The 16,969-nt window shown below is 36.1% G+C and overlaps 2 protein-coding genes across 13 annotated transcripts in view; one reads left to right on the forward strand and one right to left on the reverse strand.

Moving 5' to 3' along the window:
- Nucleotides 1-119: 119 nt before the first annotated feature.
- Nucleotides 120-13,882, forward strand: LOC140785089 (uncharacterized). Of its 10 annotated transcripts, none has more exons than XM_073132809.1 (18): nt 120-251; nt 2,477-2,695; nt 2,947-3,022; nt 3,631-3,814; nt 6,109-6,161; nt 6,442-6,530; nt 7,276-7,512; nt 7,824-7,888; nt 9,765-9,825; nt 9,907-10,024; nt 10,100-10,181; nt 10,262-10,334; nt 10,411-10,472; nt 10,712-10,807; nt 12,529-12,683; nt 13,047-13,143; nt 13,388-13,465; nt 13,542-13,882. In XM_073132809.1, the coding sequence occupies exons 1-18, from the start codon at nt 245-247 to the stop codon at nt 13,650-13,652; spliced, it is 1,863 nt and encodes a 620-aa protein (XP_072988910.1). In that variant the 5' UTR covers nt 120-244; the 3' UTR covers nt 13,653-13,882. The 10 variants fall into 10 exon arrangements, with proteins under 10 accessions (XP_072988910.1, XP_072988912.1, XP_072988911.1 ...); XM_073132811.1 differs by having other exon boundaries at nt 2,959-3,022; XM_073132810.1 differs by having other exon boundaries at nt 2,480-2,695.
- A 528-nt stretch (nt 13,883-14,410) lies between these two features.
- The window catches only part of LOC140785088 (uncharacterized), a 29,021-nt gene continuing 26,462 nt past the window's right edge, over nt 14,411-16,969 (reverse strand). For all 3 annotated transcript variants that reach the window (XM_073132806.1, XM_073132808.1, XM_073132807.1), the window contains 2 exons: nt 15,766-16,126; nt 14,411-15,011 (listed from right to left, as the gene is read on the reverse strand). In XM_073132806.1, the coding sequence (XP_072988907.1) occupies nt 14,692-15,011; nt 15,766-16,126 (681 nt within the window). In that variant the 3' untranslated portion in view covers nt 14,411-14,691. The remainder of the gene's footprint in view (nt 15,012-15,765; nt 16,127-16,969) is intronic.

Consider the following 16,969-nt stretch of genomic DNA (forward strand, 5'->3'; position numbering starts at 1 on the left):
CCAAAGTCCAAACTCGCCAATCGGCTTATCCAAATGTTTTGGTCTACGATCTACAATTCAACATGCACGAACACGATACATCCATCGTAACACCGCCCCTCTCTCCCGCCCCCATATAAGTAGTCATACCCACACACTCGACCACTCCAGCTCGAACCTTTCAGGAACATTCGCTCGAGCCTTTTTGGTTCCTTCGTCTTCTCCGTCCGAAGAAGAAATCAAGATTTGCTCTACCCTTCGAACGATGGCAGGTCTCCTCGCTCCTCCGTACTATCCTCCTTCCTTCCCTCACGCTTGAAATGCATCGTCGGAAGTATTAGAATCTTCGAGCATACGTTAATGTCGATTTGCCCCTAAATCTGATTCGACTTAGATAATTCTTTCTCTTCAACCTAGGATTATATGGATTATACTTGCCTTTAGATTGAATAGTTAAGATGTTTGTGAGAAATGGGGAAAGATGCTTATCTTCTTCATGCTAGAAAGAAAAGCCTTTGACTTCTTTATGTAATGTTGGATCATAATATCCAAAGTTCCACAATTATGTAATATAATTATGAATTACATGCTGTCATGTAGCCTTACTAAAGTGATCAATTTGAATTAAAGATTATTTGGTAATCTATGTATTCATTAGAGTGTGGTCCATAAATATGTAGACCTATTCAGGTAAAACTATAATTATTGATGGACTGATTATGAGATCTGCAAATAAAGGGAGTCAACTTCTAGAATCTCAATAGTCTATTTTCCAAGCGGATTGGTCCCTTAGTTACAAGATTACGAAAGACAGAATCTGAATAGTTATTCTAATCTATACAGATCTATTGTATCCTCCTCTTCTTCACCATCTAAGAGAGAGGAGAAATCCATAAGAAAATTGGAGAGAATTTCTCAAGAGTAAACCCCAAAATCTTGAAAGATCTATTCTTACAGTTTGACAAGAAGGGTTTCTTGTCATTAGAGACGAGTCATGTGCTCACAAGGACAGTTAGGGATGTCTCGAGAGATTGAATTAATCTATGGGAATTTTCATGGCTTCAATATAAAGTTTCACATTCAAATAATTTAAGATACGGGCATACTTTGGCATAGGTCGATCCTTGGACTTAGGTGGGAAACTTTTTCTCCTTCCTCGGGTGTAAATGATTGACCCCAACATGTAAATCCTTTTTAACTTTTAACCTCTTATGGATGCACGGTTATGGCCTTAGGGGTTAAGGCTGCATACATCTTATCCTTGATCCTAGATCATGCATTGACAAAAGCCTCATGAACTGGGACGGCTTTATTGGGGAGAGACCTTGGACGATGAAATGAGAATGTTGGCTTTCTAATTGTCGACTGTATGCAAAATAAGGGAGCATGATACCACCTTTAGTATTATGGATCTTTTATCTATGGCGTCGAAATGGAATTTGAAACTCACACCCATTGGCATAATGAAATAGCTCTCAGATACAAAGAAAACTCGAGAGTGGATCATGCAAGTACTAAAGGTAGCTGTCAGTATCACTGTTGCAATAGTGGTAGCAATACAGAACAGGAAGCAAATCAAAGGAGAAACACATACAATATCGATGATAAAGAAAAGAATATATAACTTGGTTGTTGAAGGTAACTTCTCTTTTTTCCTATTTTGGCCTTTTGGGATTTAAGTCATTTAACCAAGTGATATCATGCATTTTAGGAGCCTCATGCCCTAGGACACCCTCTTTTTATGTCATGTAGATCGGGCTTAAGATCCTAATGGAAAGGAAAAAGAGAGCCAATACCTATTTTTGTTATTCGTAAATTTGAGTTAGAGTTGGTTCAGAAAGCCCCAAGATACAACTTAATAACATAAAATAGGAGTTAAAATCATTTGTTTATCTAGTTTTGGTAGTTCTAAACTTCTAATTGAAACTGATTGAAACCAGCCTGTGCGGACAGTGAATTTACCTGTTTCGGGGTGGGTTTGCAATTGGCCTCAAAGCCATAGAAAATATTGAAGGAAGTGCCGTGCACTATTATGGTAGGTTATTAGTGCAATGAAGTGTGTGTTACCAAACATAATCGTCATTCTTATGTAACCTCTATGGAAGTTCTTGTTTGATATTGCATCATATCATCAAGTTTGTGCATTCTAAATCATAATTAGAGCAGATCAAATTTTGTTTGAAGCATTTATTTGTGTATCCCATAATGGATCCTGTGGTGGACATCTAAGATTCTGAGAACGACCAGGTGATCAAGAGTGGTTTAGATCTCTTTCTGGATTTGCAATCAATTACATGCTTGATTAACGAAAATTACGAAATCTTTCTGCTACTGCCATGCTCGTTTGAAACTTGTCGTTGCTGAATTACTGTATGTAACTCATAAACAAAGTGATTGAAAACCTATCCATGGCAGTTGAACTAAGAAACTTATTTCATATTGCATGTATTAAGCTAACAAAAGATCAAGATTCTGATAGATTTGGCAATCTGTGCAGCAGTACCTGGGAAGACTATACAAAATATAAATCTGGCATCGTGCCAATGGACTAGGCAAAACACCAGATATCCCAGTGAGTTTTGTGCTCTCCATATGCACAGAACACAACCCCTTCAGGGGTTACGGTTAGCATGGACTGACATGTTAGTCATACGGTCACATACCTTAGCAACACCATGGACTAATATTGGAAAAGGAGAAAGAGTCTATTGCAACGGTGTGTTCTAGACTTTCACCACTCAGATTGTTCTCAAGTGTGATGCTAGGTTACTCATTACTCAAAGAACTCATCACACTAGATCATTTTGTTGTTTTCAAATTTTATCATGTTCCTCAACTATATTACAAACGAATCCATGCTCCATTTATCCTCATTTAACTATATAATGCATCTTCAGCTAGTCATTGAGTATTTTGTATTTCTTGTGATTGTTTTCGTTATGCATACGATGGATTAAAATATAGTAGTTCTCAATGCAGCTACTCAAGGCAATGCTGTCTCATCATTTGAGAAAGTTAATTTTCTCAAGCTCCAAAATGGAAGGTAAAGTTGGGACTAATTTATAATTGCTTTTAATATGCTGTATTTGCAACCTACGAACTTATAAAAAGATTTATCCAACTATTGGAATTTTGAATATATTCTCTTCATTTTGCTTTATGAATGATCATTGAATATGACCATTGCTGAAACAATAGTCTGTAAATTTGTAAGGACATTAGCTTTTAATAAAATTAAGTGCTCTTAGATCAAATTCTTTCAATTACCAGGGCGCCAACTTAGAAAGGAGAATTTTTTTCCCGTACTCCTAGGTAATTCTCCCTTATCTTCTGATATTTTTTTCTTCTATTTCTTTTCATCACCAAATAATGTAACATGTAAAGAAGGTTTCCTCAAAGTAACCTCATTTTGTACTGTTTGTGTTACATTCTTAGGCCTTAGCAGCTAAATCTATTATCACCTTGAGATTTCCAGATCTATGTTCAAAGTATGTTGGAAAATGATATTAGTTTTTCTGCTGTCAGCCAGTTATGTATTTTACTAGCAAATCTAAGAGCTATTAATGCTGGCATCATCCAGTGTACATTCTTATCTTTTTCTAAGTTTGAAAATATTTTGAAGCTATTAGCATATTCCGTGCCTTTTCACAGCGATATCCGCGGTGTTGCTGTTGCTGGTGTTGAGGGGGAGCCTGTCAATCTTACTGAACCTGTTACAGAAGCTATAGCTGCTGCTTTTGCCGCATGGTTACTAAATAAAAAGAAAACAGATGGATCAAAACGTTTAAAGATCTCCATTGGTCATGATTCTCGTATATCTGCACAAAAACTACAGGTAGCTTAGTTTAAATGTTTTATTGCTTCCTAAATCCTAAGCAGTCTTCTTGTTCTAATTATAAAGATTTTCTTTTCGCCCTCTCTGAATTCAAACACGAATGATGCTTGCTAGATTATGAGGTCTTCAATATGGAGATGCTTATCATTTTGACAGATTCAACCACATTGTCTAATGCATCCATCTCGCAGGACAACTCTCCTTGTGACTCATATGCAAAGGGTCCAACCCCAGCTAAATAGGAAGATGTACTTGGTTATAAGTTTCATTGCACTGAAATGAGAACTTCAGGAAAAGTAATGGCTTGTCGACTTGCATAATGGAAAATTTAACTCCGACTTACTGAAACAGCAGGCTGCCAACATCCACCCACACATTTTGAGCCTCCAACTAGCTTTGAAAGATAAGGCAATGGTACAGCAATTTTTTGCTTTGGTGCATCCTGCACCAGCTAACTAGTTCTTGAATTATCAATAGGTGCGACATATAGGCCTATATTCCAAGAGACATGCATATCCTCTTTGAAGAGTAATCTCATCTTCAATTCCTACCCTGTATGAGACATTCAGTTTATCATGACAAAAGCATTTCATATCGTCTTTTTTTGTCAGCCAGATTCTTAGTTGCTACTTTGGTTCGATGTCCTTTCTCTTCTCAATTGAGCTCCATCTTCTGTTTCAGCTTTTGCACTTGAAATCATTCTCAATTGAATAACAAGCTGTTCTCCAACTTGGGCACTTGTTTCTCCATTGGGCTTTCTTGTCTTCCTGTTGTCAATCTTGGTGATCTCCAAAGTTCATGTGCCAGTCATTGGGAGTTTCACTTTTATTGACCCTGATCTTTTATATTTGGCTTTATTTCCACCAAAGATTCTAGTTTCGGCCGATCCCGAGTGGGATCGGGATCGGCTCCCGATCCAGGCCGAAACCAGTTTGGCCAGTACACTGCGGCGGCGAAGAGCCAGACGCCGCTTTGCCGCAGCGGTGTCTCACGTGCAGATTTGTCGGTTCTTTTTTGTTGGCAGCAGCTAGACTAGAGAGAGAGGGGGGAGAGAGAGAAAGAGGAGGAAGAGAGAGTGAGGGAGAAAAAGGGAGAGAGAGAGGGGGAAAAAAGGAAGAGAGAGTGAGGGAGAGAAAAAGATAAAAAAAAAAGAGGGTATGAGAGAGAGACGGGGAAAAAGGAAGAGAGAGTGAGGGAGAAAAAGATAAAAAAAAGAGGGTATGAGAGAGAGAGGGGGAAAAAGGAAGAGAGAGTGAGGGAGAGAAAAAGATAAAAAAAAATAGGGTATGAGAGAGAGGGAGAAAGGAAGAGAGAGTTAGGGAGAGGGAAAGATAAAAAAAAGAGGGTATGAGAGAGAGAGGGAAAAAGGGAGAGAGAGTGAGGGAGAGGGAAAGATAAAAAAAAGAGGGTATGAGAGAGAGAGGGAAAAAGGAAGAGAGAGTGAGGGAGAGGGAAAGATAAAAAAAAAGGTGAAAAAGAGAGAAAGAAAAAGATTAAAAAAAAATGTGGGAGAGAATGGATACTTTAGACTAATAGTTAGAGGGATAAGAAAGAAAAGAGGGAGAAAAAGATATTTTTACTTTTTAGGCTTTATATGTGAGTAATTATTATTTCTTATTTTCTTATAATTTTTCTAAATTTTTAAAAATTTCTCAACATTTTTAATAATATTTAGAATTTTATTTAATTAAAATAGTCCGACCCGATACAAGTGGCCGATACGGTCGATACGGCCGATATGGTCGATACGTATCGTTTTTCCGGACGGCCGATCCCGATCCCGATACCGATTTTTGGAACCTTGATTTCCACACAAAAGATCACAGTCAAAGGGGTGAAAATCCCAATTACAGGTCTGCAGGGTGACGGTGACTTAAAAGTCAGACCATACATTTTGTCATCTATTTCCCAAGCTTAGAATTTCACTCTCTGCTTTTACTGATTCTTCTGCACATCATACTGCATTATTAGTTATTTCAGAGACTAACTACTGATAATATTGGAGTTTTCTAGGAATTTCTTTTGACTTGTATTCAAAATCATTTGACAGAAATTTTACTGACTAAGGTGCACAAGGTTGGCTCTATCATTGGTAATTGCATAATTATTGTGGCAACTGATGTTACTTTCTTTGAGCAATTGCTGCATACCATCTTAGGATGTGTCTACTGCTGTTATTAGAGAAGCTATTAACAATCAGGAAATGCACATGCTTACTGCATGTATGAGTTCATCTAGTCTTACATTTTCTGCGAACTTTCTGATTATTATAATTCTGGCTGCTCAACTTCCAGGATGCAGTTTCTCATGGAATTGCTGGTGCAGGGCTTGACGTTGTTCAGTATGGGTGAGTTGATGATCTCTCCTTTAGTATTCTTCTTTCTGCTGAATCCCTCAGTTCTACCACAAATATTGATGTCAATATGGACTAATATAGCTACTTCCATCATATCTGATATCTTGAAATGGTCATGAATCTTTATTAGGAAGGTTGCCCAAAGAACGTCATGTTTATTATTATATACTGATATATGAGAGGCTATATTGATGCCTTCTAAGTTCTAATGCTCCCTGTGATAGTAGATATGGTCAGACATTCTCCTGACTTGTGTTCTTTCTAAATGCAGATTGGCATCAACACCAGCAATGTTCAACAGCACACTTACGGAAGATGAGAACTATCTTTGTCCCGTTGATGGAGCCATAATGATAACAGGTATAATTTAAAATTTATTTTGTGAAAAAAAAAACAAAGAATAGAGCTTCTATCTTGAAGATGAACAAATTGGTGTGAAAGTAGTTCTGATACGTTGTCCTCAAATCTTCTGCGGCCTCGTAGTTTAGCAGCTATTGAAAAGAAATTTTATATAATTTCAGGTCTTAAAAGTCATTTAGAGAGTCAAAGCCATAAAATTCCTTCTCTTTATCGATGTAATAATGAAAATAGAAAAAAAATGAAAGAATAAATGTTTTTAGACTTTTAGATTGTCTTAACATTATATGATCTTGGTGCCAAATAGCTTCATTTGTATTATTCTCATTATTTTGGAAATGTACATCCTCCTGCTGAATAGGTATGACGTCCTTTTGACTGGGAGCGTAAACTCTTAACCTCATTTAATCGTCTTGACATTTCATGTGTGGCTGTCTGATTGAGCACCTTTAAGAGTAAAACAGAGACCATAAAAAAAGGTTTGCCCCATGGTGCAAATGGACATGACGCACGAATAGATTACTCTGTTAAGGAGCTGGTTATGAGGGTTCTTCAGCATTCAGCTAAGTTGGTTTTCTGACCTTACTTAATAGGTCTTGACAATCTTAAGGTCCTATTATATTTCTTTGGAGTCGTGAGTGAAGTCTTGCACCAAAGCATGTGGTGTTTGTTGTCATCTTGTTTTACAAACTTCTTGTTGCAGACCTTATCAACTAACTCGGGTTTTGTGGCTTATATGTATTAATAGCAAGCCATCTTCCCTATAATCGCAATGGTTTCAAGTTTTTCACAAGTGATGGTGGACTCGGTAAAGCTGATATCAAGGACATCTTGGAGCGTGCTACAAATATATACGAGAAGTTCTCAGAAGCCAGTCTAAAGGCATCAGCACAAGCTGCTAATGCAGCTGTAAGAAATGTAGATTACATGGCAGTCTATACTTCTGATCTTGTGGCGGCAGTTCGTAAAGCTGCCGGGAACATAGGTGATGTTTCTTTTCTGTTAAATCCACTTTGAAATATTGAGATTTTAGACTACAAGATTAAAGATCTTAATTATCATTTGTCGCTTTTAAATCAGATATTATTCTTCTTACTGTGCCTTTAGTTGCAAGTCTATATTTCTTATGTATTGTATAGCAGAGTCAGGGGAAATATAGTAATCATATTGAACTATTGGATATTAGAAAGAGGGGATTCTTTCTATGTCATGTGAACAACAAGTTTTAGAAAGTATTATCTATTAAGAAATATAACCTTAAACTTATCAACTTATTTTGGGTTTATCAATTTTCAGAGAAGCCATTGGAAGGGTTTCACATAGTCGTCGATGCAGGAAATGGAGCAGGTGGATTTTTTGCGGTAATTTAATCTTTGCCCTTACATGTTAGGTTGGAGCCTCCAAAGAGCAACATTGTATAGTAAGTTGGCTAATCATGAAAGATCTGCTGGTCACCGCCTTAAACCAGATATACATTGTGATTTTGTTGGTATATGGTTCTCTTGCTTTAAAACAGCATGAGGGACTGTTCTAAATCCCTTTCAATTTGTGGTGTCTAGATTCCCAAATTCAAGCATATCTTGTTGCACTATTGGTGACCCATTTTGACAATATCTACATTGTTAACTCTCCTGTAAAATTTCCAAGCTCTTCTTGAGTCTCCTTTTTTTGACTAAAATTATTAGGCAGCTAAAACCTTGCCTACCTTAGCACAGACATACTGGAATTTAAGATATTATCTTCACTATTTTCTCGACTTTGATGAAGTCATGATTTTTTGAAGAAATAGATCGAGTTACACATGCCAATGTTCTTTAAGTTTCCTGATCAGTAAGCATATCTCTAACTCTGTGATCATGCATATATCTGCAATGCTCAGTCACTTGAGATGGTCCCATTACAAGGTATTGATACGACCTACTTAGATTATTCTAGTTTTCTTCTTTATCTTTATGTTTTCTCCTTGTTGTCCTTTGGAGATAAGACCTAGATTAACTCCATGTGTAATTGAGAAATTTGTATCACATCTGCTGACATGCCACGTCTGTAATTATGGTTAAAAAATATACTTGTTTTCTTCTTATTCTTTTTATTTCTTTTTATTAGATTAGTGATAGAAAAATGATGTGCCATTACCATATGTTTACCCCATTACTAGCAGATTTATTCTTTTCCAACTTCCTTTAGGCAATGCAAGTAGGCTTCTAGGTCTAATGAATAGAGTGCCACTACTTCTTTTCTTGATGTGGTGTGGTTAAGCAAAAAGTTGGTCCAAGGCCAATTCTAGAAGCAAATTTGTAACTTACCATTATCCATGCCTTTTCTTGTCTTATCTTTTCTAACTGTCTGAAGAAATAGACATCCTAAATTTCTGCATTCAAAGTGGGATAAAGTCATAAAACTCTAGGTTCGTGATCTTGGTCATCTTTTATCTTATGCCATTTTCTGCACAATTTTAGTTATATCATCTTTAATTATTAGTTCTGGAAAAGCTTAGTTTGTCTGCAATTTTGCAATTTCCTAGTTCTCAGATTTCTTTCTATTGGTTGTTAACCTTGCCTGAATCTTCAGGCCTTGAGATTAACCTTAGAAAGTTCATTTTCCTTGTGCATAGTACAGTATTTACGATGATAATCTGGTTCATGGAAAAATTTATTCTGGAATGAAGTTTCTGTCCTCAAAATTAATGTTTCAACCTCCATGCATTTCTTCACTCTATAGCATTCTTGTCTTTATGTTAGTCCATGATCACTGTGATTTTCTTAGACTAGGTAGAAACTAGAGAGAGTTGACATCTAATTATCTAAAATATGTATGGCATACATATACAGAGATGAAACTAATGGAACTGGCCTCTGGATTTGTGAAAGGTTTTGGAGACATGCCTTGCTACCTATTCTATGCACTTTTATGTTTATTTAGGAAAACAATAGGAATGGGCATCTATATCTAGTAACTTTGGCTCCTATCATGAAACTGTACTACAGATCTGAATTTACAACTCTACAACAGACAGCTTGTTAGTACATTATATATTGGTAAAAAAGGAATAAAATATTTAAGCAATCATGAGATTTCCCTAAATATTGTTTGTTGCAACTTACACCTTACCTACTATGTTTCTGATTATCATATTTTTTAATCGAAGTCTTCACATATTAATATATTTTTTGTACATCCATAATCCTTGTTATTATGCAATTTTTTTGGAGTGCTCAAATTAGGTGTTTTTATCAGGGAAAGGTGCTTGAACCTCTAGGTGCAGTTACTTCTGGAAGCCAGTTCTTGGATCCAGATGGTAATAACTAATTACACTTATGTGGAGGGATTGGTTATTATATCTTAATTCTTAACTGCATTGTACAATTTTGATCACCAGGTTTGTTTCCAAATCACATTCCTAACCCTGAAGATAAGAATGCAATGAAAGCAATAACCAAGGCAGTGCATGAGAATAATGCAGATTTAGGCATTATATTTGATACAGATGTTGACAGGTACTCATAGAGTCGTAGTTAATCATTTCTGTTCTGCGTGCACAATTGGCCATGACTAAATGCTATTGTCTACAGATCTGCTGCTGTGGATTCCAGTGGTCGTGAATTTAACCGCAACAGGTTAATTGCTTTAATGTCTGCTATTGTTCTCGAGGAGGTAAGATTTCTATGAGAGCACATTGAGAAATTCATCAGTGTGACATTTACAATTTTATCTGCGTTTTCTCTTATGAGTAGCATCCAGGGACAACTATCGTCACGGATAGTGTGACTTCAGATGGTCTGACTGCATTTATCGAAAAGAAGTTAGGTAAATTAAAGTTTGGGTTGTATAGAGTCTATAGACAGTTCACATGATACCAGATTGATTACTTGTCTTCTTGAAGGAGGAAAACATCATCGGTTCAAAAGAGGCTACAAAAATGTCATTGATGAAGCAATTCGCTTGGTGAGATTTGAATGAATGTGCAATCAACACAAAATTTGGTTCTTAATAATAAAATACCCTACGATTATGAGTTGACTTTCTGCATCTTACTAGTTAAAAACTGTGGTTATAAGGTTCCTGAAGTTAGGTATAGCATCCATTAGCTGTTAAATGTTATTTTATTGTTAAACTTTGGAAAGAGTTTGCATCATATTGTTGCTGTGAATAGAGAGGATTTAATATATGGAAAATAATGTCAGAATTCTATTGGCGAAGAGTCACATCTGGCTATTGAAACCAGCGGTCATGGAGCTTTGAAGGAAAATCACTGGCTTGATGATGGAGCATTCCTTATGGTAAGTAACTGACTTTTGTTTGGTACTTTGTTGTATGTATTATGCCTTGCTGGATTTGAATCATGTATCTATTGCAAGCCTAGATGGTAATAAATTGTTCTCAGTAAATAGGCTGCAAAGTAAACTGTAAACTGTGTGCCAGATATTTCGAGGTAGAACCTGGCCAAGTGAACCCAATCTTGTTGTCAGGATGGATAGCCTGGAATAGTGCTCTTTCTTCTTTCCTCAAAACTTTTGTTGAGCATTAGATCATCAAGCTTCAGGGTTTCAGGATTAGAGTTGAGCCCAATTGTCTAAAACTAAACTCCAACCCTGAGCCAATCAGAATGGCCATGCTCGCGAGCACCTTTGTAAAGCTACATCAATGTAATGTTCAGTTAGTGTCACTTATCCTCTTGGTTCGTGAAGATCCCCTATAAGCAGGAATCTTGTTCGACATAGCCAATTATTCTTGATAGCAGCTTGCTTATGTCATCGTCCTTTGTTTTGTCCACAGATGCAAAATCCTACTAAATCTTATACAAGATTCTATCAACTTTTTTTTGTGTTTCACACTGTCTACCTTATTATTGCATTTTAAGGCTTATACTAGCAAGTTGCTTTCCAAAATTCTCCTAGTCCTTATACTTCTATTTCATCCAAAGATGCAAAAACTTACTATATCTTATACAAGCTTTTATCTATTTGGGTTCACACCACTATCCTTCAATCGTTGGTTATTAACTTTTAAGCCTTTCTTGTGTAAATATATGGATTTGAAATCAAATTCACAGGTTCCCTAGTGTTTTTATGTCAGCTAGTTTGTCTACCTTAGTGCTGTAGTTTAAGGCTTAAGCTAGCAAGTTGCCTATCCAATATGATCCAACAAATGTTCTGCAACTCAGGATTGGGATTGGCTATCTAAAAAAATAATATGTATCGGCTATATCGCCCGTATTGGTCATCTATATCAGATTAGATTATTTTCTAATTAAATAAAATTCTAAATATGCAGACAAATTTCTAAAAATTTTAAAAAATGGAGAAAAAATTACTCATATATAAAGCCTAAAAAATAAAAAATAAATATTCACTTAAAACTATGATGATGAATTTCAAACTAGATCTAATAAATTTCTATGCTTGTAAATTACTATTGCAGAAGTATGATAAAAAGAAAATTTTTCTTTTTCACTATTGTTTAGTAGTAGTAAGAAAATGGGAGTTAAAGAAAGGGCGAGAAAAAGAGATCAAAGAGAAATGGGAAAAAAATAAAAAGAGAAAAAACGTTCTTCTAAATTCACCAGAATACAAAGTAGTTAAAGGAGCTCACCTAATCGGCTCTCGAATGAGCTCAATGAAATGTAAGAGATAAGAGGAGTGTTTTATGTGAAGATAGAGAGTAAAAGTTGAAAACTTGAAAAGAAAAGTTAAAATGTAGTTGAGGTCATCAATTACTAATGTATTATATATTCAATCCATTTTTTCCCTGATCGAAGTCTTTGAAAAAAAAACAGTTTCATTTGGTACAACCGAAGCAGATTGGCCTATACAGTTGAAACTGGGCAATACCAAACCGAAACTAGTCACCAGACTGGTTTCTAGACAAGATCAAGATCAGAGATAGCTGATCCCACCAAAATTGGGATCCATGGATCCAACCAAAGATTAAGGAATATAAACTCAGCATTTTTCCTACAAATCACCTGCAACTTTGAATTGTTTTCTTTCTTTTACTGCAGGTTAAGCTTCTGAATAAACTTGCCTCTACTCGAGCTCTGGGATCAAATGGCGGTAGCAAAGTTTTAACTGAGTTGGTTGCGGGTCTGGAGGAAGCTGCTGTCACAGTTGAACTAAGGTTGAAGATTGATCAGAATCATGCAGACCTTAAAGGAGGGTATGTCTCATGGTAGCTCACAGCATTTGTATCTTTTATGCCTATATCACATGAAAGTTTGATATCTAATCCTTTTGAATTAATTCTCTCTGGGTTCTTGGCATATAGGGTATAAGCTGGGATGTTTCTGTCTAATATTTATATCCATTTCCAATTTTTCATAAATGAGATCTTAGTTGAGAAAACTTTGCATCTGAAGGCACCAAATCCATGCAAGTTTTCTTTATCGCCAAGCATATAATTGACTGGAAGGATGTATATTTTGTTGGGTAGATTATATGGGGTGAAGTAATGTACATATCAATTTCCTAATTTGATGGTATATTTGTAATATGAAGTTTCTGTCCTTGGTGATCATTCCAGGTCCTTCCGTGAATATGGAGAGGCTGTGCTAAAACATTTGGAGAACACCATCAGTTTAGATCCAAAGTTACAGAAAGCTCCCAAAAATTACGAAGGAGTATGTCAAATATCTTTTGGTTTGCTATTATGTAGACATCTATTTACTACATTTCTGTCTTAAGTGTAGTATTTTTAAAATGAAACATTCAAAATGCTGCCTTAGGTGCTTCATTCAGCAGTTGAATTTATCTTTTGTGGCTCCCTGACTCCCTAGACAGCTTTGTTGCTCATAAACCTTTCAGTGCCCCATTGTGTCTCGATGTCATTCTTGTCTAATCCAATGTCTTGTATTGTTTATGCAGATAAGAGTCTCAGGCCATGGCGGGTGGTTCCTGCTAAGGCTATCACTCCATGATCCTGTTCTTCCCTTGAACATCGAGGTGAGTTTCCCCCCATAATTTGACTAGCAGTTGGTCTGGATCTATGCATCATTCACACCATGGAATATGCTCACAGGCACCAAGCAATGAGGATGCTGTTAAGCTGGGGCTTGTCGTATTAGCAGCCGTGCAGGAGTTTTCAGCGCTGGACATGTCAGCACTTCACAAATACGTACACCAATCATGAGATCAAGCAGATTAGGCATGTCACAGGGATGCGGGCAGCCCGAACATCTTTTCCTTCTTGTTTGCTTGAGATGGCTGAGTGACATCTTTGTGCTTACGCAATAGCTTGCTTGAAGTGTTAGGGGAGTGAGTATAGGATACCTAAGCCTTTTGTTTATGCAACTCTTTTGTTGTATTCAATGTTATAAGGCCACACTATTCAATGATCAAGAAATAAGTTATGGCCAGAAAGTCTTGGTGTGCGTCATTATTCAAAGCATGAGTGTGCAGGTGAAGTAAGTTCCTTCTCTCACTCCAATGGTGTTCTTTAGTGTTAATATGCATGAATTGCCCTTTGGCATCATTAAATTGACTTGCTCTTTGCTCTTATGTCCTATAGCCTCCTCGAGAACGTTGCATTGTTGGTCAATCAGAAATAATACTATGTTTTATTTAACAGGGAAGACGGTTCTAGCGAACTAAAATCATCAGGAACAGGTGATCAGCTGGACATTTAATTCTAACTCAAAATTAACGTGCAAGAAATGGAAATTAAAATATATCCATCAAAATCATCAAAGAACAACCTGTAAACCCTTCATATATACAGGCAAGCATCTAATTATAACTCATCACATCCGGAACACCACTCAGCTACTCAAGGGCATGTTGCCATCATGCCATGCCACTGAAGCTTCTCCGCGCAACAGTAAAACAGATTCCAGCATTTCTGAGTCCAAGGCATAATAAGAATAACAGAATATCTGAGATCAACCAAGGTAACTCAATCTAATTGTCCGCCTCTGGCATTCCATTAATTACAATTGATGATTGAGACAAAATGATCACATATTTATCTTTTCGAGTTCAGATTTCAGTTTCAATAAATAATGGATTAATGTCCAATCCTCAAATAATACATAAATAAATACTAGAAAATACAAGTCAGAAGGATTAATAACTACAAGCCTTCCAACAGAAGATACGTATATAATCCGTCAACAGCCTTGAGCTCAAAACAACTGGCAAGTTCTCATGGCAGGTATGTGAGATCTATGTCCCTAAAAATGAACAGGAAGTGCGGTCAAGAAAGCCAATGTATAAGGAGAAGTCGATTTACCAAAGAGGGAACACCAAGATGGAAGCTTCTCAAGGACCCTTGAGGTTTGTGGTGTGATCCTGTTCACATCTGTTCTTAGTTTCAGTAAGAGAGGAGGGTCCTCTTCTTGCTTGTCCTTCAGCAACGGAGAGGTGTAATTACTTGACCAGTAAAGGTTTAACTGGAACTTTGTAGGTGAGTTCTTCCCTCCTGCAAATTGAATAATATGCCATCCATCAACTGCACCCTTTTCGCCTAATGGAACCAGTTCCTCCGAGTCCACTGAAATGAAATTCCAAGAAAAACATGAAGTATCAGATTGTAAAAGTCATGAGAAAAGTCTCACAGGAGCCAAAAGTTATTGCAATATCACAAACTAAGTATACTCTTTTTAGACTTGAAATGGTGAACATGGTTCTTTCATACACCAATAACTAATAAAGAAAAAACTGATACTACCCTAAAGCATTGTTTCTTTCACACATACACACACGTAACAGATAAATAATGAAGAAAAAGAAAAATGTCTTGCTCACATAGTAGCTTTTCCAACTAAAATTCCAGTCAATATTTTAATATTTTTATGCCAGTTCTAACTGATCTATCAAATACAAAGAGCACTAGGCATCTCTATAGACAGTTGAAGGTACATGCTATAGTAATGGACATAAACGAGATGAAAAATATCTTTAATGATCTCTATGCTACAATCATTGAAAATTAGTTAGATGGCCTGTTTCTGCAAGAGCTCAAAATGGTGGTAGTGGACGTCCATGAGGTCGAGCATATCTTTCTGTTTTGAGCCCCATGGTTCCAATGCAGGGGATGTGCATTGACAGTTTTAAGGCCAACACAGATCCCACCGATTAAAATAAAACCAGACTAATTTTTAACAGCTAAAACATATGATCTAAGTAATGGTTGTTATAAAGTCCATTCTACATTCAATGGGATCTCAAACAGAATCAAATCTTCCATCTGACACACTCCTTTTAATTATGCCACAAATCATTCATGAAAAATGTAAGAAGCTCACCTTGAAATGTAAAGTCACGAATTTCTTCTTTATTGATTGCAAGCACCCAACGTGTAGACAATTTAGTATCAATAGAAACTCTTGTTTCTCTAACATCTGTTATTAAATCACTTTCTACTTGGAGTGTTGGAATTTCTGATCTGCTCCATCCTTTCTTGCTCTCTTTGTGACTCCCACAGCCATATTTTACAGTAAAAGAAACGAAATCAAGAGCTTTACTCCTCCCACAAACAAATTCTTCATCTTTTAGATTCTCCACTTCCTTTGTCAGCTTACCAGGAGTAGTAGAAAACAAAGAAATAAAGGATAATGGTTCTGGACTGTCACCATATTTTCCTGTTGTATCCACAACATGCACGACCTGTGTAGGAAATAAAATATGCAGATCACCATATAGCAGATGGAAGAGAAGAGAAAATTGCAGAACTAGCAAGTAGCATATAGCAGGTAAATGATAAGGAAGAGAAAAGATAAAGAAAAGTATGGTTCAACCTAGGTTGTAGTAATTCCAGAACAAAAAGCACATTGTGGGAGAAATTAATTGAAGTGAAGAGAAAACCTTAAGCCCCGCCCCATTGAACATTTTTTTTTATTCTGAAATACAACTTATTCCAGAATAACTAAACATCATAATAACCATATTCTAAAATACAAATATTATTCATTACAATTACATATTATATCACTTACTAACTCAATTACTAATTTACCCTTGATATGTATCTTCTTAACCTACTTTATATCAAATCAAAAGGTAGTTATAGTAATTAAATAAAATAAATTTTTATTTATTTTCTTCACTTTATATCACATGAAAAATAATTATTACACCCTTATTCTAAAAGACAAGTGAATAAAAGAATAATTATTACTAGAATAAGTATCTTATTTTGGAAATAACAAAGAGGAGTACATATTCTAGAATTGATTTTATTTTTAAGCCTAAAAGTTCAAGAGATGTAGTAGTACAACTTAAAAGGCATTCAACACTTCATTCTTACACAGTACATTTTCTAATCATGAAATCAACTTATTACCACACTAACATGCCTTAGATATAACAAGATCTATAGTGACAATTAACCACAAGAATATATATCGATGAAAACTTCAAATATAACAAAACCAAGAATCAACATTTCTACATAAAATATTGTTATTCTAGAGGTTCCAATAGGCCGACAAGATAATCACATGTAGGAAG

Source organism: Typha latifolia, chromosome 3, assembly GCF_019914945.1.
Source record: "Typha latifolia isolate L0001 chromosome 3, TyphaL0001v2, whole genome shotgun sequence".
NCBI lineage: Eukaryota > Viridiplantae > Streptophyta > Magnoliopsida > Poales > Typhaceae > Typha > Typha latifolia.

Coding starts and splice junctions, on each gene's coding strand:
- LOC140785089 (XM_073132809.1), top strand. Junction 10,025..10,099: donor TTTGATACAGATGTTGACAG/GTACTCATAGAG, acceptor TATTGTCTACAG/ATCTGCTGCTGTGGATTCCA. Junction 13,144..13,387: donor CTCCCAAAAATTACGAAGGA/GTATGTCAAATA, acceptor TTGTTTATGCAG/ATAAGAGTCTCAGGCCATGG.